The 27,064-nt window shown below is 41.0% G+C and overlaps 1 protein-coding gene across 1 annotated transcript in view; it reads left to right on the top strand.

The window, feature by feature from the left end:
* ube2f (ubiquitin conjugating enzyme E2 F (putative)) overlaps positions 1–27,064 on the top strand; it is a 51,211-nt gene that overhangs the window by 6,001 nt on the left and 18,146 nt on the right. Inside the window, exons 3-5 of the mRNA XM_003215136.4 lie at positions 4,896–4,925; positions 6,826–6,891; positions 16,059–16,126. Of these exons, the coding sequence (XP_003215184.1) occupies positions 4,896–4,925; positions 6,826–6,891; positions 16,059–16,126 (164 nt within the window). The remainder of the gene's footprint in view (positions 1–4,895; positions 4,926–6,825; positions 6,892–16,058; positions 16,127–27,064) is intronic.

Here is a 27,064-nt window from a genome sequence, read left to right as displayed (position 1 = left end):
CTTCAAACTCTTCAGTCTTTCGGTGACCACCCTGTAGAAGTAGAAACTCCCAAGAAAATAAGACTTATTGTTAGGTGTGGATCAAAATAGCTTAATAAAAAATGCTCTGTGGGAAATATAATTGATTTCGCTTTTCAACAACAAAATACATTAGAATCACTGCCCCAGCTGTGAATTACATTGAGCTTTAACTATAGCAGTGGTAGATAATTTTTCACTGTCTCTGGGTCATTTTGTTTTTCTTTAGGTATCAGTGGACAGTAGCCTGACTATCCAATAATTCTGGACAATTTCTTGCCGTTTCCAAAAACTGTTCTTTCAGAGACTGTGAACTTACATTTAAATAGCAAATCGCTACTGGGGATGGAATCCCTGGTGACGCAATGGATTGAACCCCTTGTGCCAGCAGGGTTGCTGACCTGAAGGTTGCCAGTTCGAATCCAACCTGGGGAGAGCGCGGGCGAGCTCCCTCTGTCAGCTCCATGTGGGGACATGGGAGAATCCTCCCACAAGGATGGTAACACGTCAAACATCCAGACGTCCCCTGGGCAACGTCCTTGCAGATAGCCAATTCTGTCACACCAGAAGCGACTTGCAGTTTCTCAAGTTGCTCTTGACATGAAAAAAATACTACTGGAGCTACAAATAGCCTTTGTTGTTAGGGGGATCTTTGTAAGGCCATATGAGGACCATATGGAGTTTTCAGATTTGGTTCATATCTAAGTGCTTTACCACAAAATATGATAGTATCTTTAAGTGACTCTAGAGTGCATACAGAATAAGTATTGAAATGCTGAAAGAACATTGTTTTGGCTGCAGTTCAGTTTAAAACGATGTCTTGTAAAATTGTTGATGTTAGAGACCCTATAATGTTACGCATTCTTGAATTTGTAAAGTAGTTATGGGTTAGGTGCTTTCTTCTAGGTAAGTTAAAGTAATTAAAATTGTGATGTGAGAAAACATTCTAAAACCACATTTCTGAAGCTCACTGAGTGTGCAACAGTGCCTGAAATGGTATCCTATGTATATAAACTTTGAGTATGATTGTGAAAAAAACTGGTATAAAAATAGATACAAAAAACAAGATTTGCAAAGGACCAAAAAGTTATGAAGAAGGTCTGTGTCTTATCAGTAGAGATGAGAAGGCCTGGAAAAATGCACACAAAATAGATTTTCTTTGAAGCATCTTTCTGGAATGAAAATTTGGGTGGGGGATCAAAAACTTTGGATTATGCAATATTTTATTTTAGAATAAGAAATAAAATGTTTAAAACAACATATCTTTATATTTACTAACCCAAAAGTATTTCTAAAACTAATTTTTATGTCAGGCAGGGTACCCAGTCTGATAAATATGGTACCTGATATTTGTTTCCTTTTCTCATTTATCTTTGTGGGGGGTGAATTCTGTGATATTTGTCTGCTTCTATAAAAAAGATTCATTTCTGTTCAAAACTTTATCATTTAATTTGTAGCCATTTTAAAAACATATGTATATATACAATTTCAGGGGAAATTCTGTTTATATCTGTTGCCTTAATATTTGAAAAATGACATAATGTCACCGTGCTTTCATTTTGTATACAATTTTATTTTGTATACAATTGAAGTGCATTTCAGTCTGTATAATGTGCTAACAATTTCTTTTCAATTTTCCCACACAATACCATTAAAAATAACATTTTGACCCATGTTTTCATCTCTATTAATTGGTGGAACACATGCCTTGCATGAGAAGAGTGTTCCCAGCATCTTTAAATAAAATATGTTCTGCTATAAAATGTGAATTGGAAATCACATAATTAAGAAACATATGCCAGAACACAAACTTCTAATTGACTATTGCACTATTCTAATCTCAAGTATTGGTGCCTTTCTGTGTCTCAAGTAGCACCCGTGCCTACTTTCAACTTAGGTACTCGGTTCCAAGAAAGAAAACTACCACCAGCTTTCAACCTAGTTGAACCTATCCTAGTTAACCTTTCCACAAAACTGTTTCTGTGCACCCTGTACCCTCTCTTTCTAATTCTGTTCTCATTCTCCCCTCTCAAAGTTTGTGTCTTTCTTCTTTCCTTGTTCTTCTGTCACTAACCACTAGACACTTTTTGTTAAGCCTCTGCAGCCTCCTCCATTGCTGCACAGACATGCAACACTTGGCTAGACAATGAAGCTAGACTTCCCCACAATACAGAGAGGAAGGCAAATGAAGAGTGGGTAAATCAGGAAATTTCCACCCCAGCCAAAATTCAATTCCTGCAATATGAGGAGACCTGTCTTTTCTGCTGCTTCTCCTAAGTATTGTCTCCTTGCAGCAATGAAGACAGCAAATAACTGCAGGCAGGCAAATCAACTCATAATATCCAGTCAATTTAATTTTCAGCAGAAAGAATTTATGATAAGTAAATAGTTCAGATGCAGACAATAATTTTGAGACCTACACATACCGTATTTTTCACTTTATAAGATGCACCTGATGATAAGACACACCTAGTTTTCAGAGGAGGAAAATGGGGAAAAATAATTTGAACTAAAAGATGACCCACACGTTCTTGTGAAATGCCTCCATTTTCCTCCGCCGGCCCGGGAGCAGCGCGTCTTCCCCGCTGGCGGGCGCTTGCGGGGCGGGCATTTTCCCCGCCGAGGCCGCCGGCTGCTGTGGGGGCCGGTGGTTCATGCCTAGCCTTTCCTCCTCCTCCTCCTCCGCTGGCTTCCTGGCGATGGCGGCTGCTCGGCCTCGAGGGGGGAGGAGGAGAAGGCAGGCGCAGCGGCGGCGGCGACAAGCGAGGGGCGCCTCCCGCCGCCAGCGCCTCCTGCGGGGCCTACTCCGAGAAATCCAGGCGGCAGCTCAGTCCCAGCCTGGACCGTCCAGGCCTCTTCTGCCTCGGAGGGAAGGGAGGGAGGCGAAGGCGAGAGAGGCCTGCCCTCGGCAGCCGGGGGGGAGGAGGAGGAGGACGGCCCCTTCCCCCCGCTCGCTCTCAGTTCCCAGAGCCAAGGAAACGGGCTCAATGGCGCCTCCCAAACTCTCCTCTTCTTCTTAGGCGGGAAAACAAGTCGCGTCCCTTCCCCTCAGGGGGGCGGCCTCGGCCATTTTGCGCGTCAGGTCAAGCCTCCTCCTCCTCTTTTCCAAAAAGGGACATCTCTCTCTCTCTCTCTCTCTCTCTCTCTCTTTCTTTCCACCTCCTTACCCTGTGGAATTGATGCACTTTGGTACCACTTTAGCCGCCCTGGCTCGGGGCTCAGAGCTACTTTTCCTCCTCCGGGACACAGAAGGTAGCTCCAGTCAGAAGAGGCTCTGCCGGCAGGCAGTCCCCCAGTTACGAACCTCGATTGGTTCTTGAGTTGGATTCCTACATATTAGTCACAAAAAAAACTTTATACCCACCCCATCTCCCTGAGGGGATTTTGAGCAGCTTACAACAGTGTAAATACTCATCCATATTGAGAAACAGTACTGGTTGCATCCCCTCCCCGCCCCACCCTTCCAAGGGAAAAGTCATCGGCAGCAGCGAGATCGCGCTCCCCAGGTCACCCAGGTAACCACACAACCCCTCTAGCTCCGCCCACGTGAGGTCATATTGCGTTTATAAGACGCACTGACTTTTCCCCTCTATTTTGGGGGGGGGGGGGAGTGCGTCTTATAAAGCGAAAAATACGGTAATTCTGCTTTCCCCATAAGTCCTGTTAACTTTAGAATTTTTAGGAATATATCTTTTGTTTTATAGCAGAACTTACTATATGAGGACAAAAAAACTCCAGGGTCATGAAGGGAGATGGGGGATGGTGGTGGGGGAAGAGAATGGATTTATGTTAATTGCTGTAATAGCATGTTTTATGCATATGTCTTTGTTTGATGTTTTTATAGTTTTAATGGATTTAATCTACAGTTATATGTATTTTATTTATATATGTTATATATTTTTATATATTTGTAAGGCATTGAATTTTGCCATTTACTATGTTGTAAACCGCTTTGAGTCCCCCCAGGGGTGAGAAAAGCGGTAATGAAATGCAGTTAATAATAATAATAATAATAATAATAATAATAATAATAATAATAATGAACCTTTGCTAGTCAGTGTTGACAGTACTGGATTAGATAGGCCAATGGTGTGACTTGATATAGGTTTATATCAAATATTCTGAAGGTATACACATCTGATCAGGGAAGTGTGATATGTTCCTTAATGGTCTATGTTACCTTTACTGTGATACTTTTGAATGGTTATTTATCTTATCACTGCTTTTTCTGTAATTTCTGTAATAGGTTATCTTCTGTACAGGCTGAAAATGTTCACATGTGTTAGCGGAGTGGAAAATACAATTTGGAACATCTTGTAGACATGCGCATATAAATCATGGCATTGGGTTATTGTTTGTAATAACATTAAAATCTTGGTTTGCCAAGTTCAGACATTGTCACAGTCTCTGATATAGCAGTAATGTACTGGTATCGTGTGTGACTGTTGCTGTTTTGTTTACATAGTGTAAAATCCTATTTTGGGCTGAAGGTATGGGCATCAGGACTTTGTTTCCTCCTCTTCTAGGCATCTGTGGTGTCAAACTCCTGCTCCAAAGGCTATCCCAGCCCAGCAGAGCAGGTTGCTAAGGTGAACAGAGGGTTGTAAAGGGAGAACCATCCAATACTGAACTTGCATTATCTTTGTTTAAAGGTTCTATAGATTGTTATTTAGTATTTGTGTAAAATCGCCTTGAGAATGGTTTTCAGGGGTTTTTTTTATATGTTGAGAGACAGTATATCATATTCTTGGTTTTGCTCTGGGTATCTACATTATAATTATACCAAATTAGATCTAAAATAATTTGAGTATTGTTTAAGAAAAGGTGGTATACAAATAAAATTGCAACTGACAGTATTTTTTTTTCATTTTTAACAGAAGTTGCAGAACTTGAAGCAAATTTACCTTGTAAGTATTAAATTCAACATGATTCCTGAAGAGTAGCAGGATGTTTTCCCTGTGTTTGTATCACATGCAGACTTAAGATATATAGTCAGTTGGAATTTAAGCAATTTCTTGTAAAATTAACTGCCTCTAAGAGAAGATGACAGCTAGATATCTACGGTATATAAAGTGTACTGTGTGTATTGTGAAGGAAGTAATGCATATTTTTCTTCACGTTCCAACAACATACTTATTTTAAATTACATATGCATTACCATACTTTGTCTATACAGTAGAGTTCCGGTTATCCGAGATAAATGGGTGGGCTGAATGTCCGATAACCGGAACTGTTGGATAATAGGGAGGCCCTATTATCCCTCCCGGCAAGCCGGGAAAAGCCTCCTCCCTTTGGCAAGCGCCCGGTTTAGAGTAGCCCGGGCCGTGGCAATCACATCGGATAATATGGTAGGTCGGATAACTCGAAGTCGGTTAACCGGGTCTCTACTGTATTTTACTTTTTTCATTTTCATTTGTTTCCTTTTTATGTGCAGTTTGCTGTGCAGATATATTGAGTCACAGCTTTAATATTAATTGTAGAAGTGTAAATGAAGCTTAGATTTGTCCCATTGAAACCACTAGATGCTTGACATTTAATGGATCATGCTGAAATTTTGGCGGTAAATAATGCACGTACTCAGGATTTGTTGGATTTTTTTTCTGTATCAAAAATCAATACATTGCAGAACTGAAGCAGTTTGACACAACTTCAACTGCCATGATTAATGCAGTAGAGGCATAGGAGTTGTCTTTAGTCTTCTCTGGCAAATCTCCCCAAACTGCAAATCCCATGATTCCATAGCATGAAGCCATGGTAGTTAAAGTGCTTTCAAACTGTATTAATTCTGCAATATAGATGTACCCTATTTTGGGTTTCCCAACTAAGACTATAGTTTGGAAACTATAACTAGTATAGATTAGAGTGCCAAAGTTGTGAAATGGGGCAAAATGGATAGATCACGTTCCACCATTCTTAGAGCATGACTTCCAAACACAGTTCTCCTAATACTTAAAAAGATTAACAACATGTAATCAGATAAAATAAGAGCCCTCTTCTTTCATTTGGATATCATCTATCTGGTTATTAAGTTTAGCCCAGGCACATCTGTGAGTGTCTTGCTTTATGGTACTTTCAAAAATGAAGCTGGTAGTGATCTAGGTCATTTTTTGTTGTGGCTTCTTAACTTCAAACTGTTTTATCTAGGGGTTGAATTGAGTATCAGATAAAGAATATTGTCTGTTTTTTACCACTGATTTTTGTGTTGTGAATTCTATCATATGTTTCTTGTCTTCTATGTGTTTGTATGTGTGTATGACTTATATATTGTTTCTTATGTCATTGTTTTAATTCTCGCCTTTAAAATGGACAACTGCTCTAAGAAATGTAAACCTCAAACTGGGTAAAATTTCAGAGTAGACAAATATTTTGGTAAACACTCATGCATGTTAAGAAGCTTGATGCGAGATTGAAGTGAAAAACCAACATACGGAGCAATGTTTTTGACTTCAGCAGTAATTTACGTATATATTTGGCAAAAATGAAAGTGGATGAGCTTTTAATAAATACACAAATAACAATCTCACCCTCCCTAGTTCTAAATATTAAAAGTTTTCCTTAGGGAAAATACTCACACACACACACACACAGCCAAAGGAACGGTGTGTGCAAGAATATTTTCATTCCTTTCTAAAAGAACTGAAAGTAGGCCAAATTGGGGCAGCATTACAAGTTGAGCCGTTCATTACTTTTATATACCTTATGAGATGAGGTTTCCCCTGTTTCTATCTTTATATTTGATTTATTTTCTTTCTCTGTGTCTCAACTTAGCATGACATTTGTCAACTATTTTCATTTTTTTATTTTCAGGTACGTGTGAACTGAAATTTCCCGACCCAAATAAGCTCCATTACTTTCTCCTAACTGTAAATCCAGGTAATATATATTTTTAAGTATAACATTTCTTTTAAGACATACAACGTACATGATATTCATATACACACATGCAAATCCTACTTGTGCACTTAATTTTGCTTTTGGTGGGTTTTTTCCCCCCAAACCTAAACTGAATTCTTGTCGGGTCAGTAATACAAATTAATTTATCAGTAGGTGAATGCTGTATAACCTAACAAAAGGGCTGCACATTTCAGAGCCCAAAATTAATAAGAAAATAAGGTATTAACACTTGTATATTTAATTTGAAACCTTTTGCTTTTAAGTAAAATAAATAATAAATACAGCAAAGTTAGGAGAAAATGACATAACGAAGTACATTAACAATCTTTCATAAATAAGATATATAAAAGTTTAATTAAAAATTATGGCAAAGTTTACTTGAAAGCGCACAGTAACAACGAGACTTAATGTTATCAGATGTTTTCTTAGAATTCTAGTGTGCATATCAAAATCCTATGTATTATTCTCTGGGAAGCACATCTGTAATGACTGTTACTAATGATTACACTTAGCCTTCCAAATCCACAGACTCTTCTGTCATATACAGGTTCTCTCACCTCAGGAAATGAGATCCCATTGAAGTAATAAAGGTTAATTTAAGAAAATAGAGGAAAGCTACTTTGTTCCTGTTATTGGCAGAACTCACGAGTATAGCGAGAATCATATTTTTATAGGGAACATGATTTAACAATTTTGTGCACTATTTCCCCATTAGTCAAAATGAAGTATATGTTAGATGTTCTTTTTGTAATCTTCCCTCATTGGCCAGGTAATCAGTTCCCACTCCCTTGGCTTTCCCATGAATTGCTTTGCTCCCATAACAAGGCCCAGCCTAGACAAGATAGGCTTATGTTCCTAATTAATGAGGTTTAGTCATACCAGCTTTCTAACAAGTAGTAATTTTTTTACTAAGCAGCTGTAAACATTACTTATCATCCGTATTACATACATGAGCATTAAATCATGTAATAGCTAATACATGATTACAATATGGTGCAATACAAAAAACATAAATGGATAGTTGTGATGTCTCATGGGCCTTGTAGTCCCGTTCCTAGTACTATTGTGGCAGACGAAGAGGAAAACATGGGATTTCCACCGATTCAGCCAGAATCAGAGCCCCTGCACCTGGAGGATGTTTGCCCTCAAGAAGTCAGCCAAACAAGCCTTGGGCAGAATTCTCCCCCGTTTTCTCGAAAGGACAATTATAATAGAGATAGAGGAGCTAGGGAGGCGAATCGCCGGAGCCTCAGAATCGCAGCCAAACAATTAGCTGATTAGGTCTGCTTCCCTTGGGAAATTCTAAGGAGTCATGCATCTGGACGGAGTTGGGTTTCACTTCTCGTTCTCCAGGGAAAGTGTTCTTCTGGCGGGAAACGAGACCCTATTTAGGTGTTTTGCCGCAAAGGAAACCTTGCGGAGTCAACTCGTCAGCTTGAGGAGTGAGATCGTGTGTGGACTTCGTAACCCCAGTTCCTTGTTCCCGGACCAAGTTCCAAGCCTGCCTTGTTTCACGTTTTGCCTCGGACCTCGCCACGGACCTTGTTCTTGTTGCCTCGTATCAAGTCTTGTTTAGCCAAGAATCTAGTTTGTTTTCCAGCCTTGTTGTCAAGCTTCAATGGACTAAAAGACCTTGTCATCTCCCCACACTATTGCTTGGCAAAGTGTGTGTTTCGGTTAATGGATTATAACTTTGGACTCTAATATCACATGTTGGACATTATTTTCCTGGACTATATTTGACCTTTCCTGAAAGGTCTACTTCTGAACTATATTCTTCACTTGTTTTTATTGACTTTATATATTCCTTTAATAAAAAAATTAGATAGAATCCGGCCTCTGCGCATGGTTATTGGTGTTCTGTAGCCTGGGTCTTGACAGTTTGACTCCGCCACCCTAAGCACCAATTAACCTAGGCCAGGATGTCTACAGGAACCGGGGCGGAAGCCCAACCACTCAGCTACACCATTTCCAAGGAAGAATTCAACAGAATCCGCGATACACTCCGTACGCAGGAGGGAGAAATACGGGGCTTGAAAGAACGCGGTGTCCGGCTCCCTGCCCTAGCGCTTCCAACCAAGTTTTCTGGAGAAGCCTCCAAGGTTCATGTTTTCCGTCGCCAGTGCCAGGCGTACATAGAAGCCCGCCAAGCCGAATTTCCCCAAGAAGAAGTCAAGGTAGCGTGGATTTACAGCCTCCTAGAAGGACCTGCGGCCAATTGGGCTACGGCGCTATTTGATGCGGGTTCCATGCACCTAAGTTCCGCGCACAAGTTCCTGAATCACCTTAGAGCGACATGGGGGATCGAGGACAACGAGGAGGCGGCCAGCCATAAACTCCGGCGTCTCTTCCAAGGGGACAGGCCGTTGTCCCAGTACATAGCCGAGTTCCGGGTGTTGGCTCAGAACACCGGCTGGAACGATATAGCCCTCAGAGGACAGTTTCGTGAGGGTCTCAACATCGAGATGCAGGAAGAAATCTCTAAGGTGGATCCTCCAGATTCTCTTGAGAGACTTATCAATCATTGTTTACGAGCTGAAGTCCTGCTTGCCAACAAAAAACAGTGGCTCCGAGGCCAGAGTGGAAGAGCCGGAGTGAAACCTCCCGCTTCCGCCAGTATTCAGCCACGTCCAGTGTGGAGACCCCCACCACCAGCCCCAAACCCCAGGGGAAGCGAGGAGGAGCCGATGCAGTTGGGCAATGTGCGCTCCAGACTAGATGTTGCCGAAAAAGCCCGCCGCCAACGTTTAAACCTCTGTTGGTACTGCGGGAATGGGGGTTACTTCGCCAAAGGATGCCCAGCCAAGGGAAAGCCCACCACCCGCCTGGCGGCGGCGTCCTCCGCGGAGCCGGAAGCGGCCGCGGCGACTGGAATCAAGCCGGCGGGGGAAGCCAGCGACCGGGCGTAGAGAGGCTCGACAACCCGGTCAAAAACCCCACTCAAGAGCCGCAAACCGGGGTCCTATTTCTCCTGGTGATTACGCTGTGGTCGGTGAAAAAGGGACCCGTCATGATCCATGCCATGATAGACTCAGGGGCAACAAACAATTTCATCAATAGAGAGTATGCCGACTCTCTGGGATTACAGTATCACGATTTCAAGAATGCCCGGGTGGTGCAGGCCATAGATGGTCGTCCCCTAAAGACGGGTCCAGTAAGCCAATGGACTGAACCCACCAGGATGTGGATAAGGGAACACATGGAAGAAATTTCATTCTTCGTTACCGAGGTTCCCCATTTCCCTGTGATTTTGGGGATTCCATGGCTGACACTCCACGACCCAAACATCTCCTGGTCCAACAGAGAACTACAGTTTGCCTCAAGATATTGCCAAAACCATTGTCTAGTAGCCAAGGTCTGCCATGCCACAGACGCTGAGCCCATCATCACCTTGCCCAAGAAATATTCAGACTTTTGGGATGTTTTCAATGAAAAGGAAGCCGAGAAACTACCCCCACATAGACCCTACGACTGTGCCATTGACTTGGTGGAGGGGGCCCCGATTCCGCGAGGACAGCTCTACTCCCTGACTGAACCAGAGCAAGAAGCTCTCAGGGAGTTTATAGAGTCAAACCTTCGCAAGGGATTCATCAGACCCTCTCAATCCCCAGCTGCTTCTCCAGTGATGTTTGTGAAAAAGAAGTCAGGGGACCTACGCTTGGTTGTGGACTATAGAGCATTGAACAATATCACGAAGCGGAATCGCTACCCCCTGCCTTTGATCTCGGACCTATTAGACCGGCTTCGAGGGGCCAAGGTTTACACCAAGCTGGATCTCCGGGGGGCTTACAATCTAGTTCGCATCAGAGAAGGGGACGAATGGAAAACAGCCTTCCAGACCAAATTCAGATTATTTGAGTCCCTAGTCATGAATTATGGTTTATCCGGAGCTCCCGCAACATTCCAGCATTTTGTCAACGATATCTTTCAGGATTATCTAGATCGGTTCTTGATCATATACTTGGACAATTTTTTGGTGTTTTCTAGATCACAATCGGAGCACGAACAACACGTCAGGATGGTGCTACAACGATTGCGGGATCATGGACTATATGCCAAGTTAGAAAAATGCGCCTTTGATCTGCAAGAAGTAGACTTCCTGGGGTACCGCGTCTCGCCACTAGGGCTCTCCATGGACCCGGCAAAGGTTTCAGCAGTTTTGGAATGGCGGGCGCCAACCAACAAGAAGGAAGTGCAGCGCTTCTTGGGGTTTGCAAACTACTACCGCAAATTCATCCCAGACTTCGCCCGCTGGTCTGACCCAATCACCAGCTGCATCCGTGGAAAACAGCCTTTCCGCTGGACGGAGCAAGCAGAAAAAGGGTTCCAGCAACTAAAGAAGTTATTCACGACCCAGCCAATTCTACAGCACCCTGATCCTAAAACCCCTTTTGTTGTGCAGGCTGACGCCTCTGATGTGGCAATTGGGGCTATACTCATGCAACCAGTGGGAGAACATCTTCATCCTTGTGCCTATTACTCCCGTCAACTAACAGCCCCAGAGAGAAATTACACTATTTGGGAGAAAGAACTTTTGGCCATAAAGGCAGCCTTTGAAAATTGGAGACATTGGTTAGAAGGGGCCAAATTTCCCATTGAGGTTCATACTGATCATCGAAATTTGGAGCATCTAAGAACCGCACGAAAGCTAAATCAAAGGCAGCAGCGCTGGGCTTTGTTCTTTGAACGTTTTGACTTCCAGATCCATTATGTGACCCCGGCTCAGACCAAGCAAGCAGATGCTCTATCACGGAAACCGGAGTATGCTGCAGGGCGCAGAGAGACCTCAGAATCTCGATTGCTGCAACCCGAAAACTTTGCCACGCTCACAGTGGGAAACACAAAATCCACTCCAACTGAACCAACTCCCTCTAACCCAGAATCCCTTTGCTCTCAAGAAATTAGAGCCAGTCAACAGACAGATGCCTGGGCTCAAGAACAGATTCGCCAAGGACTACATTTCCCATTTTCGCTTAAAGACGGCCTGCTATGCTACAGGAACCATGTTTACATCCCTCCAGGCCCCGACAGAGAAAAGGCACTTCGTCTGTGTCATGACAGCAAGCCAGCAGGGCATTTCGGACTATTTAAAACCATGCACTTGATCCCGCAAGGATGTGGAAAAATATGTCAATACCTGCCCTGTATGTCAGCGTTCCAAGACACGAAGGGAGAAGCCCTCAGGGCTACTTCATCCCCTTCCCACTCCTTCTCGTCCATGGGAGATAATTTCCGCGGATTTTATCACTGACTTGCCACCCTCCCTTGGATTCACCACGATTCTAGTAGTGGTGGACCTTTTCACCAAATTGGCCCATTTCGTTCCCTGTGAAGGCCTTCCCACGGCCAAAGAGACTGCAGATTTATTCCTTCAACATATCTTCTGCCTACATGGGTTGCCCAAGAGTTTAGTCACTGACCGTGGATCTCAATTCACCTCTCGGTTCTGGAAGGCACTGCAACAACTATTGGGCATAGACTCTCGTTTATCTTCAGCTCACCATCCCCAAACGGATGGGCAAACGGAGCGCACCAATGCCACTTTGGAACAATACCTTCACTGTTATGTAAACTATCAACAGGACAATTGGGCGTCCCTATTACCTCTGTCAGAGTTTGCCTACAACAACGGTGTCCAGGCTTCAACTAAAGAAACCCCGTTCTTTGCAAACTACGGTTTCCATCCACGTTTCTTTCCTTCTGTCATTGAAACCTCAGAAGTCCCTGCAGCGGAGGACTGGCTGCAAGAACTCACAGCGGTGCAACAACTCTTGCACCAGCAACTGGATCAAGCCAAGGAGGACTATAAACACCACGCTGACGGTCATCGCCAGCCGGGCCCCGAGATCAAGGTAGGAGATCGGGTTCTATTGTCCACTCGCTTTTTGCCCTCCCACCGTCCCTGCCGGAAGTTAGATGCCCGTTTCATTGGTCCCTACCCAGTGGTGGCGCAAATTAACCCCGTGACTTTCAAACTCCAACTTCCGCGCTCCATGCGCATTCATCCGGTGTTTCATTGTTCCCTGCTCCTTCCGGCGGATGGTGTACGCCCTGATGCGGACCGGCCGGCCCCCACCCCTGTTTTGGTGGACGGGGAGGAGGAATTCGAGGTTCAGGACATTTTGGATTCTCGCTTTCATCGCCGCCGCCTTCAGTATCTCATTGACTGGGTGAGTTTTGGCCCCGAAGAACGCTCTTGGGAAGACGCTTCCACAGTCCATGCCCCCGACTTAGTCCGCCGCTTCCATCAGGCCTACCCTGCCAAGCCGCGGCCCCGCGCCTCGAGGAGAGGGCCCATGTTGGAGAGGGGCCTTGAGGAGGGGGATAGTGTGATGTCTCATGGGCCTTGTAGTCCCGTTCCTAGTACTATTGTGGCAGACGAAGAGGAAAACATGGGATTTCCACCGATTCAGCCAGAATCGGAGCCCCTGCACCTGGAGGATGTTTGCCCTCAAGAAGTCAGCCAAACAAGCCTTGGGCAGAATTCTCCCCCATTTTCTCGAAAGGACAATTATAATAGAGATAGAGGAGCTAGGGAGGCGAATCGCCGGAGCCTCAGAATCGCAGCCAAACAATTAGCTGATTAGGTCTGCTTCCCTTGGGAAATTCTAAGGAGTCATGCATCTGGACGGAGTTGGGTTTCACTTCTCGTTCTCCAGGGAAAGTGTTCTTCTGGCGGGAAACGAGACCCTATTTAGGTGTTTTGCCGCAAAGGAAACCTTGCGGAGTCAACTCGTCAGCTTGAGGAGTGAGATCGTGTGTGGACTTCGTAACCCCAGTTCCTTGTTCCCGGACCAAGTTCCAAGCCTGCCTTGTTTCACGTTTTGCCTCGGACCTCGCCACGGACCTTGTTCTTGTTTCTTGTTGCCTCGTATCAAGTCTTGTTTAGCCAAGAATCTAGTTTGTTTTCCAGCCTTGTTGTCAAGTTTCAATGGACTAAAAGACCTTGTCATCTCCCCACACTATTGGTTGGCAAAGTGTGTGTTTCGGTTAATGGATTATAACTTTGGACTCTAATATCACATGTTGGACATTATTTTCCTGGACTATATTTGACCTTTCCTGAAAGGTCTACTTCTGAACTATATTCTTCACTTGTTTTTATTGACTTTATATATTCCTTTAATAAAGATATTAGATAGAATCCGGCCTCTGCGCATGGTTATTGGTGTTCTGTAGCCTGGGTCTTGACAATAGTAGATGTATTAAAACATTGAAATACAAAATGCAGTATGGGTATACACAATAGCTACCCTGTTGTGTATAATGACAATTGAGAAGGCATGGATTTTCCTGTCCTTGATGTGTCTTGGAACTGAAGTCTACTTTGTACATTTGATTCTATCAATGTGGGTTTTTTAAAGTTGCATCGTTTTAAAATGAAAGCTTTCAAGTGAATTTGGACAGGAATCCAAGTGTTGCAATAGTTAGAACTGCTTTAGTAAGAACTATCAATTGCACTTAGCCCAAAATATTTTTCACTAGTTAAGTTTAGAATTCCTGTTATATAAATGTAGGCACTAGATGGCAGTGCTGGAGCTCAGAAGTGCAGATGGAAGTTTAGATGCAATAGAAAACAAGATTCTTTAGGCCAAAGCTTTCCAAACTTTTCATGTTGGTGACACGCTTTTTAGACATGAATCCTTTCACTACTAGTAAAATGGAGGTTAAACCAACCATTGTAAGAGTTTCATAAAATATCTATATATATAAATGAGTGATGGCATCACGGCGACCCACAAAACAAAACTACAGGCCCCCCAACCTCGAAATTTGACAAAACAACCCATCATCCACGCCTCTAGGTTGATACAACAAAAAGAAAAGAAAAATAAAGTCCTAATTAGAGGGAGAGCAATAATTGTTTTTATCCAATTGCTGCCAGTTTAGAGGGCTAATCTCTGCTCACTTGGTCTCCTAGCAACCAACTCAGCCAAGGTACAGACAGGGTTCAGTTAGGGGACAGGCAGATTTAGGCCTCACTTAGGCTTCTTCCACAGACTATCTAATTTGCACTGGATTATATGGCAGTGTAGACTCAAGGCCCTTCCATCATACTTCGCCACAGCAACGCGTGGCCGGGCACAGCTAGTATATTATATATGTGTGTGTAATATTTTTATATGTATGTGTAGATATATTTTATAAATCAGTTTTTGAAATTTTTTGTTTACACTTATGTACTACACCTGATTCTTGGGTAGTTTCATCCACAACTCCTCCATGAGGTTCATCACAAACATCATTGTCAACAGATAGTCTTTTCATAATTAGTAACTTAGTGGTAGTTACTGCAACTCAATCAACAAATTGTGCAAATTGTCAAGGTTATAACAGTACCTATACCTGAATCTATACTTATAATCACTCCACTTCTGTAAAGTTTTAAAATGGAGGTTGGCACTTTGATAGTACATTCCTGCTTAGCTGAAGGGGATTGTACTAGATTCACTTTAGGGGTCTCTTTAAACTCTAGTAGCGTATTGGAGCTTCCTTCTCTACATCTCTTAAAAAACATGAACCATTTCCTGTGCGCACTACACACGTCTTTTTTGTAGTGCAAAAATCATGCTCAATGGGACATGTGGGCTTGCTTTTAGCTGATGAGATAGTCAAGTTAATGGGGATTGTTGCTGTTGTTAATCCTTCAAGTTGTTTCAGACTTAGGGTGGCCCCAAGTCTATAAATCTTTGGGCAGGGGCCCAGTAAATGACCTTGGAGGGCCACATCTGGCTCACGGGCCTTTGTTTGGGGACCCCTGCACTAGTGAGTCATGACACAGTTTGGAAAGCTCTGCTTTCAGCTTTGTTTTTGTTTTTTTCAGTCTTGATTTTTTCAAGGCAAAACAAACAAGTTGTATATTTTCCTCATGATTCTAAAACAGTAACTGAAATTTGACAGCTTCACTTCTCAATTCCCTTACCTGCAATGCAGTAGTCGGTTTCCTTTGGTTCTCCAACAAGGAGAAACTGAATACTAGAGCTCCCCAGGAACCTGTTCCACAGAGGCTTTTTTTTGTAGACAACTTGTGATTGTTAATTCCAGTATGCCAAGAGCACATGGGCCCCTCTTAATTTTCAGAAGAAAATTGATAACATGATCTCTTAGATGTTTGTTGCATTTTAGCACTTTTTTGTTTTTTACAGATGAAGGTTATTATCAAAATGGAACATTTCAGTTTGAAATTGAGGTTCCAGATGCCTATAATATGGTGGTAAGTAATTAAAATTGCTTACTACTCAAAGGGTTTTTGGAGTGGCTTGCCTTTGAAAGGTTTTCAGCTGGATGTGAAACTATTTCTGAATAATTTGTGCGCAAAAAAGTAAAAATGGCTAATAAATAATACAGGATATATAGTCATAGTATATGTTCAAAATTTTTTATGAATATTTTAAAATCGATATGTAGCCCTATCTAGAACAGGTCCTCTGAATCATCAGAACATTTATTCAGATTTCATTGATTTAGCTGGTTTGCTTTGCTGGAGATTAATTATTGGATTTAAGCCTTCTCTTTGAAGTAATGCTAGTGCTGAAAGTAATGCTATTTTGAACAAATGTTGTTTTTAACTAGACAAAATTAGGGTGGTGTTGACATATTTTACACATTCTTTACAGAGGATGGAATCACTGGAAGGCAAATCAGTGACATTCCACATTTAATTTTGAAAACTATTCTTTCAAACATATTGAAGGGGACATTCTTATATGACTTGGTAACTGGAATAATCTGTGGTGAATGACTGGAGATAATTTGAGAGGCAGAACTGTTTATACTGTTCATACCTATGCCATCTGTGTGTGAAAGGTGAAGGTTGCTAATAGTGTCTCAAGTTATTTTGTTCAGATTGGATAGTAACTGTTCCTGTTTGGAAATTTTCAGACATGTTTGAGCCTTTTTCTTTAAAAAAAAATGAAAGTAGAGAAAAAGTTGTAAATAAAGCTAGGTTTTAACTCCTGGATTTATTGTCAAGTGGCAACCAAATGCATGCATTTCTGGTTTGAAATGAAGTGTTCATTCATTTGCTTAATCATTTTGAACATGTAATAAAAAGATCCCAGAAGATAAGCGAGAAATAATAAGAAAGGAGTGAAAAGAGAACTCTGGGTTGATTTAGAATTTCATTATGTTAATTAGAGGGCTGTTCATCTCAATATTATTGCACTGAGACACTGTGAAGGATGGAGGTGAACTCTTCAGCTCAGGTTATTAGACCATCTGTTGTCTTATTTCAAGATATTATAATTACTTTGGGAATCAGAATTGGAAAACTCAGACAAATGTGTTGATCTTTGAACAGCTTTATCATAAAAATTTTCACAGACTTGTGGCTATAAAATAGCCTTTGGGAAGTTACTTGTTTAAATTTTGTTCCTTTTATTCATTAGTTCTTGAGAAGTAAACTCTCACCATTTTATTTATTTATTGTGTCAGAAGCTAAATGAGATTACAGTTATAATGTATAAAAAACTACGAAATTAAGTTAAAAACTTGGCAATATACTAAATTTCCTTTGACCAGAAGCTGACCACTTTGAGTGCCCCTGGTATCACTGTAAGTAGGTCTTCCATTGTGCATGTCGCAGGACTCTAACCACACTGTAGTAAGTGGTCTATGGTTTGCTCTTCATCCACACTCACATACCATGGACTCCACTTCGTAGCCCCATTTCTTTAGGTTGGCTCTGCATCTCATGGTGCCAGAGTGCAGGGCTTTCCAAGTCACCCAGTCTTCTATGTGCCCAGGAGGGAGTTTCTCATCTGGCATCAGCCACTGATTGAGGTTCCGGATTTTAGTCTGCCACTTTTGGACTCTCGCTTGCTGAGGTGTTCCTGCGAGTATATCTGTAGATCTTAGAAAGCTATTTCTTGATTTAAGGCATTGGCATGATGGCTGATACCCAAACAGAGGATGGGCCGGAGATATCAATGCCTTGTTCTTTTCATTACTGGCTGTTCCTTCCCGGTGGATATCAGGTGGTGCAATACCGGCTAAACAGTATAATTTCTCCAGTCATGTAGGTCATAGGCAACCTATTATAATATGTCATCTCTCATTAAGGGCTACATCCACTGTTTTAACGTGGTGAGATGTATTCCATACTTGGCATGCATATACAGTAGCAAAGTGCAAGGGCAGATGTCGCCATTACCCATTGCTATGTTTTATAGTAAAATGTTGCATTACATGTATTGCTGCTTGGTTCTTATAAAGATATAATATGACCTTGACCTTGAAAATGACTACAGACATTGTTATGTCCATGTATCTGGCAGCGTTCCTGTTAATTATGCTGTTTTTGAAATGTGATTTCACTCATTCCCTTTATGCCAAAAATTCATTAGTTACAGGTAACTGTTACTTGTAACTCTTTATTTCTAAGATCTGTTAAAACTGGCTCACGTTGTTCAGGAATAGCTTTAGATATTGTGATTTTGTTTTCTCTTGTATGAGAAGGTGTAACACCCATCTTTCAATATTTAACTCCCTTTTAACACACTTTTCTTCCCAATTCGCCTTCTCTCAGTCTTGGCTACAAAGAAGGGTTTAAAATCTATCTGGTACTTTGGAAGAGCAGTACATTGGGATCATTGGGTTGGTGGGTTATAATCTGTCTGGCACTGTTGGAAGAACAAGAAATTGAGATTGATGGGCTGGAAGAGGTTTAAATCTGGCCGGTGTTGTTGGAAAAACAGCAAACTGAGGGAGGAAAATGGGAAGGGGGGTGAGATGCAGCTCTGTGGAAACATCTTGAAAAAGCCATTTGAGATTACCAATGCTGATTTTTTTTTCCTGAGTCCTAGCACAGAAATCTTGCTCTAAAATATCTTTCTGATTAAAAGCCTCATATGTGCTTAAAATTGTACCATTTCAGTGGAGTGTTGTGTGCTTTCCGTGCTGTATGGCCATGTTCTAGCAGCATTTTCTCCTGCTGTTTTGCCTGCATCTGTGGCTGGTATCTTCAGAGGAAACCACATATCACATACCCCAGTGATTCTGGCCATGTAAGCCTTTGACGATATCATTTCAGTTAGAAACCTGTGGTGTGATATGTTGTGATCCTCTTATTTTGATTGGAGTATAATCAGCTAAACATTGTTTGGTGTTTTATGTGTTCATTTGTTCTAGCTTGCTCAGTCTCACAAGATTATAATCTGATTTCAAACTTGGGCTGAAAGGAAAAGAATTAGATTAGTAAAATAAAATACAGTGTTGATTACTGTATTTAATATCTGTCAGCTCCCTGCTTCATCAGATAGTGAAGGTGGCATTTATTGCAGATGAAGAGACTTTACTTTTCTTCCTGATCCTTAGGGCATTCATCCCCCCCTTCCAACCTGACAGCTCCCATTCTGGTAAGCGGCCCTGCCATATACTATACTGTGGCACCATAATTGTCATGGACCCTTGCAGGCCAGAGGGGGTCAGGTAAGCTCTGTTTTTAATATATTGCACTTTTTCATTTTTTATTTTATAGCCCAAAGGATATAAAATAATAATTGAATATGTTTTCAGATGTGAAATATATTAAATCAGCAGTTAGCTGATCACCTCTCAGCTCATATCGTAATTGCAATAGCCTTTGATTTTGGACTCTCCTGAAAAGCTGGCAGATACAAAATGCCAAACAGAGAGAAAAATTTAAAAATAGCAATGGTCCCAATGCTGATAATATTTGTAAGTGTTCTGCTCAGGCATTCAAGTTCACTTTTTTATTAACATCTGTGCTGTAGCTCTGCAAGTTATGTAAAGCTGAAAATATTGTCATTTTTGTCTTCATATATGCTGGTCCTCAAATGCGCATCATTATTAATAGTTCAAATGAATAGTGCAATGCTATACATATCTACTTTTGATGCAAGCTTCATATCGTCCAGTGGAATCTTGTCCCAGATAAGTGGGTTTCAAGTGCAACCTCATTTTCTTAATAGTTCATTAATATGCTTAGCTCATGATTTTTATCAAGAATACTGAATGGCCCAAGCATAGGAAGTGCTATTTCTGTTTGTTTTGTTTTTTTAAGGAGATGCGTGCTTAAATGGACACTTTTGGATTTTTAAATGCAGGATCCCCTCTGTCCCTGGATCATTTATTTTCCAAGGTTAGGAGAAGTCATAATTTAAAATAACTGTTAGGCCTCCTGGCTGGTTTCATACCAGGGGTATTCATTCCAGCAAAGCCAGAAGGTATGAAACAAGGGGTAAGAGAAGAGCTGCATACAACTCTGATGTATCTCTGGGAAGGGTCCCAGGATCCTGGTGGAGTAACTGGCTGCCAGTAATTTAGTAGCGCTATACTATAATCAACTTTAGTTAAAACATCAGTAAAACCATAATTTCTCATGATGCACACAATAAAAAATTGCTATATTCTATAAAGCAGAGTTATTATCTTCTGAAATTCTTTGGTATGTTCCATTATCCAATATATGTTTGCAACATGATCCCTAAATTCTCTTGCTTTTGTGCACCCAACTTGTACATCTGGCCTTTCTTACTCTGTATGTGATAAAAAAAAATGTTTAGTACTCTCTTATTGCATGGGAGGCTAATACATTAGTTCAGTGGTTTCTATAATCCCTATGGTCCCCTTTCTTGGGGATTAAAATAGATACCAAATGTCTTCAATTGAAGTATCATTATTTTGTTTTGTATTTTCCTATTTATTCACAGGTTTTTGTTAGAATTTGAGTAGATAATGTTTATCTAATATGCCATCTGTTCCTCTTGAAATATTTCTCCCAAGTGCTTTGAGAGCAGGTTCTACTTCCCTTTCTAAAACTCTGACAAAATGTTCCTCCTTAAATGACTGTCACCTGTCTGTTTCATTGTTATTATAATAGTTCTCTTTATCCCTGCATACAAGTCACTGAACAGTTGCACTCGGGTCACTGGCCATTTTTTTCAACTTTATTTCTCATCTGACTTTAACTATGTGTAGAATTTTATCGTCAGTCCTCTAAGGAGACTTTCTTTCTGTCTTTTAGTTGCTATGTCTTTTTGCATTCATCTTGACAACTTTTTTCTGATTTCAGTCCAGTTTTCTTATGGTCCCCGTCAATTAGGCACAGTAGCACAATCTGTTCTTTACATGGTTTTTAAATTTTACAGGAATGTTCTTCAGATTGTATTTTGGCACTGTGATTAATTTAGTATACCTATATTTTTTTTTCTAATTTTTGAAATTAGCACTTAATGGTCTTTGCCATAATGAATCAAAACCACAGTAAATACAATAACAGAGAAAAGCAGATAAGCTTGAGGGCCTTTCCTTTTAAGATACTTTTTCTATTTAAAAAATCATACACAGGGACTAGGTGGATTCTTTTTTTTCTTGTTCGAACAATATATTTTAATACAGTGTTACAAATAATGTTTAAGTTCTCTGTGGTACAAAAGTAATTTGCAGGGTGGCATGTTCTAAGAAGCATAAGTTGTATCAGCATTTGGATCTCGATCACTGGGTTTCTGTCTACACAAAGTAAAGTGAGTTTTCTTTTCAAATTGACACATCTTCATTATTTTCTGCCATGTATTTCATCCGCACCTACTTTGACCAGGTTAAGGTCATTACTTGCTGTTAGATAATTTCACTGCGTACATTCAGATTCTGATTTTTGTTGTCTACCATGTGTGGAGCACATTTATCTAGAAGAAACAGACTAAGGAACGTCTGTCAAACCATTTTAAAAGGGAGTATGAGATATCAAGGCATTATTAAGGCAGTAAAAATTACAGTTGCTTCATGAGACATAACTGACTGAAATATGAAGCGTTAAACTTGAACGGATAAGTTACCTAAACTCTATACTTCTGTCCTTCTGGAATAGTGGTTTTAAACCTGTGGGTCTCCAGGATTTTCACATACAACTCCCAGAAATCCCAGCCAGTTTACCAGCTGTTAGGATTTCTGGGAGTTGAAGGCCAAAACATCTTGGGATCCACAGGTTGAGAACCACTGTGCTAGAATCTGTTTAGTCTGAGATAGATGGTATGCATCTAAAAGCAGATAGACTTAAGTGATGTTGTATATTATCAAGGTACTCCCCCCACCGTTGTTGCTGTTGTTGTTGTTATCCATCTCGGTTCTATGCAAACCATCTAAAACTAAGTATTCTCATCCAAGTGGTTATCAGTTGCTGACCAGGAAAAGGATTCAACTTCATTAGGACTAAAAAGGAACTATCAAGTGTGACTAAGATTCTTTGATGACCATGTTTCTCTTGCTGACCACTGATTGTGTCCTATGATTCATGTAGAAATTCCTTAAAAATCCAAATTGCTTTACCGGTTGTACCTTGTGCTTTAGTAGAAAGGCAAACACGTACATTAAATAATAAAATGAGGTACAGTAGAGTCTCGCTTATCCAACTTAAACAGGCCAGCAGAATGTTGGATAAGCAAAAATGTTGGATAATAAGAAGGGATTAAGTAAAAGCCTATTAAACATCAAATTATGTTATGATTTTACAAATTAAGCACCAAAACATCATGTTTTACAACATGTTTGCCACTTGTTTGAGAATGTGGCTGCACTTGTGTTGTTGCTGGGCGTATTGACCCGCTGCGTGTTGCTGCCTAGAGAAACAGCCGTGGGTCCGGGCAGGAGGCAGACTGCGTTGGATAATACAGAATGTTGGATGAGTGAAAGTTGGATAAGCGAGACTCTACTGTATGTCCCTTAAGAGTGTGTCCTACAAGTAAGTACACCCAATCAGTAGGTGTTTTTAGACAAAAAACTTGTTGTGCTGCTGGTCAGATGATCTTCTGTAGCCATGCTATCCTCCATTCCTCCCTATATTTTTAATTTCCTCCGTGGAAATTAAAAGCCATAGAAATGATGGGAAAGTATGAAAAAGTAGCTGTTGATAACTGGAAACCATGTGAATGAGGCAAACTGATTTCATGATAAAGGCTGGTCTGGAAGCAGCCATCATCAATTGATATTCTGACTGATCTCTGAGAATACATAGTATAATTCATAATCTATACCAGTGATTCCCAAAGTGGGCGCTACCGCCCCCTGGTGGGAGCTGCAGCGATCCAGGGGGGCAGTGATGGCACCTATTAGGAGATAGGGGTGGGGCCAGGGGAGGGGTAGTATTTTTTCTGGAAAGGGGGTGGTAGGCCAAATAAGTTTGGGAACCACTGTTCTATACTAAGGAACATCGAAGCCTGTTGCCTGTAAGAAGTACTTATAGTTTAAGGCAATTTTCACAATTCTGTTTCTGTGTCACACAAAAAAGTATCAAACAACTGTGCAAAGTGATTACCCATTTCGGAGAGATGGAGGAAGGAATGGGTAAGCCCTAAGAGTTTTTCAGACTGGGTTTTGGAGAATTTCATCCTTCTGTTCCTAATTTTCCGTAAGCGAATAGTTTGCCAATTCATACAAATGTATTTCTGGGAAGATTATCTGAAAAGAATGTGTATTTGCCAAAGGTTAATTGTGTGCAGGTTAAAAACCCATCTCTTCAGAAGTTCGGTTTCCTGCTAGTAGGTTTCTGCATGAGACTACTTCTTGGAAGAATGAAATTGCATACACCATTATCAGGTTCAGTTCATTTGGGTGATGTTCTTTTTTACAACTGTTATGTCTTGAGTGCTTTGAAAGTGTTGAATCCATTACTGTTTTTAATATTATGACTTTTAAAAATAGTTTTGTGATTTAATTTACCTGTATCATGTTTTAGACTGTATTGTAAATCTCTTTCAAGTCTGCACTGGGAGAACTCCCAAGTTCTCATTCTTAAATAAACCTGTCAGCTGTTTATTTCATTGTATTGATTTTGTCAGCTATAACATGCAATGGCAGAATTGCACATTATACTGGTCACCATGCCCTTTTTGTGTCCCCAAGGAGCCCCTCTCAGATTTGGAGTATATGGGCAGCAGTTTAGAAAGAGTTAGAAAGTAAAAATCCAATTGGTTCCTATCTCAGCAAAGAAGAAATTGCTGTTTTGGATAGTGGTTGTTTGCAGGCAACAGAACAGAAGTACAGGCGCTAGTCATCAGATATCATATTAAGCTGAAAATATGACATAACTTGAAAAGGCTTGATGGGTCTTGATTTTAGCAAAGCAAAACTACCTGATTTCACTACAATGACAGTTACAGAACAGCTTTGAGTATTTTTCAGAGATGAAATTTTCAGTTAAAGCTATGTCACATTAAATAAAGGTCAACTAAATTATGAGTTGCATTCCTGACTTTGGAACATGGACCTCTCAATTGTCTAAGCCAACAGAAAAACCTGTGAAAGCACGCCACTTTCTTCTACATCAAGCATAAAGCAAAGTTGTAACTCTAATCAAATAAGTTGTATCTCCCAGGACATAATTGCAACTAGTTTGGAAAATATGCCTCTCACTTCCTCTCTCAGTGTAGTATATAACCTTTTGATTGGAGGAGAGTGTCATTCATATTTCTCTTTTCTTGGAGCGGGGCAACAGATGTTGGTGCATTGCATCTCTTAACATTCCTCACCATAGCTTATACTGTTTAGGGCTAATTCTAACTGTAGTCCAACAGCATCTGAAACACTAGGATGGACAACTTCCAGAGGTCTCGGTACCTTAAAGAGCTGCACCTGCTCTGTTGAGGAAAATTCTAGCTCCTCTGGTCACTATTCTCTGCCCCTCTCCCACCAATGTCTCCAAACAACCACTCAACACAACCATTTTGCATCAGAGAGGGCTTTCTCACAGTACTGGAAGTAAACTAGGGGACGCAGTTGGATTTTGGGGGTTTAAAGAAAGGTTCAGAGTCCTGGGGGTGTGGGAAGTCTGGGTCAGCATGTACAAGTGGACCTTAAATCACTGTTCACAAACCCCTGATCTGGACAGTGCCTCTCCATTTGCAGGTTCTATGTCTGGACCATGTGCTGGTCTAAAATCCTTTGCCTGGCTCCCTGAAGTTTAACACTAATTTTAGGGCCTTTACCACGAAACAGCCACTTGATCTGCCACAGTTACAACCTGTAGAGTGAAAAAGTGGCTGCCACTTTTGTGGTTGTCTGTACCTCCTGCATCATAAAGTAGCAACAAATTGGTTGGATGTCTGAAACGTAAGAGTGGCCTTAGCACTGTAGAGAGAGAGGATATTGTTTTTCCTGGGTTTTCCAATGTCATGATTTCTGTGCTCAGAGTGCCCGCTTCCACATTTCTTGAACTGTTCTCTGGAAATATCAGCTATCTCAGTAATACTTATGTTAGAGGGGTCCAGGAGATGGCTGCAATTCTGCATGCCATTCTCTGGAGGGTTTCACAGCCCTCTAGAGCTAGTTTTGGTGGAGTTCAACAGTTCTAATGGAGTGGGAGGATTTAGCTTTTCTGTTTCCACTGTTCTGCCAGAAAGTCAACACTGGATATTGTCTGCTGGCTTTTTCACACGGACAACTGTAGCCTTCGAATCCATATAAGTGTTCAGTGAATTCCCACCACAAAGGGCTTTCCTAGTATACAGCTTTTAAATGCAAGCTGAAATGTGTGGGGTATGAGTTACAAAGTCTAAGACCACCCAGTTACTTCTACAGTTGCAGATCTTCAGGAATGAAGTGGCAGCTTTGGATGTTGAATTGCCAGAATTGGTCCCTAATGCTTGCCAGTTATGCTGATGTGAGAGATTAATGACAAAATCAATGACTCTTCAGGAGTGAAGAGTATGCATAGGAAAAGACAATTAAAATATGCCTTGTGTTTTCATCACGTTAAAAATAATGCTTTCCACTGTTCAGGAATGAAAAGCTAGTTATAGTAATATACAGTCTGTGGGAGGTGCCTTTATGATTTTTGTCAGTTTACACCCACATCTGTGGGGAAAGTTGCCAACGTAAACAAATTTAAAAGTAAAGCAGAATTTAACAAAACGTAAAAACTGAGTTAGTGTTCATTCATTTGTTATGAAAACCTGCGACAATCAATCTCTTTTAAAGCAGGGTTTTTTCAAGAGAAAAAATGTGTTTGTGAAGAGTAGGTTGCTAATTAACCCCCCATATTCTGTGTGGGTTTTCACTTTAAACTAAACACCAATGTATATGGCTCAAGTATTTTGTATTATTTTAAATCTGTTTTTAATTGCTTATGTTTTATTCTTTTGTATTGTTGTATATTGGCATCAAATTCTGCCAGTTTTGTAAGCCACCCTGAGTCCCTTCGGGTGAGAAGGGCGGGATAGAAATGATGGAAATAAAAATAAATATCTTGAAATGCCAATAATTACACTGTATAGAAAGAACTAAGATACAAAGGAGCTTCCACTGAAGAATTTTTCACCAAGCCCCCCCTCCCATATTCCCTCCCCAACACTCTCCCCAACATTATTTCAAAGGTTCTTCCCACCCTGAGTTGACAGTTATTCACATTAATTCTGGGTCCAGTCCATTAAATTTAAATAACCCTGATAAGGAATCCATAATGATTTCCAATTTTAAATATATTTGGATGTTTTGCCAAAACATAACCATTCTGTCCATATTGCCCAATTTACATTCAGTCTTTCCTTTTCCATTATATCCAGAACCATAACGGTATTTGTATATGTAGTTTATTATTGTCAGTAGTGTGTGATGGTATCTAATTTAGTTTTTGGGTAGACTTCTTACCCTGCCCTAGATGAAGGTGCCGGGATACATTCTACTACCAAGCTGTGTCCCTTTCCAAGTGTTTGAATTAGGGATCCTCAAACTTTTAAAGCTGAGGGCCGGTTCATGGTCCCTCAGACTGTTGCGGGGGATGGACTATAGTTTGGGGGGAAAAAATGAACAAATTCCTATGCACACTGTATGTATCATATTTGTAGTGTAAGAAAACATGAAAGAACAATACAATATTTAAAATGAGGAACAATTTTAACCAACATAAACTGACCAGTATTTAAATAGACAGTGTGGGCCTGCTTTTGACTGTTGAGATAGTCAAGTTAATTAGGATTGTTGTGCCTTCAAGTCTTTTCAGACTTAGAGTGATCCTAAGTCCAAAGTTTAGGACGAGGGCCAGGTAAATGATCTTGGAGGGGCTGCATCCAGCCCATGGGGCTTGGTTTAGGGACCAGTGGTCTAATTGTACTATAAAGGAAATGGACAATGTAGTTGATCACTCCAAAGTACAGTAGTCTCGCTTATCCAACATAAACAGGCTGGCAGAACATTGGAT

This window comes from Anolis carolinensis, chromosome 1, assembly GCF_035594765.1.
Source record: "Anolis carolinensis isolate JA03-04 chromosome 1, rAnoCar3.1.pri, whole genome shotgun sequence".
Lineage (NCBI taxonomy): Eukaryota > Metazoa > Chordata > Lepidosauria > Squamata > Dactyloidae > Anolis > Anolis carolinensis.
This window is presented reverse-complemented; position numbering and strand designations above follow the sequence as displayed.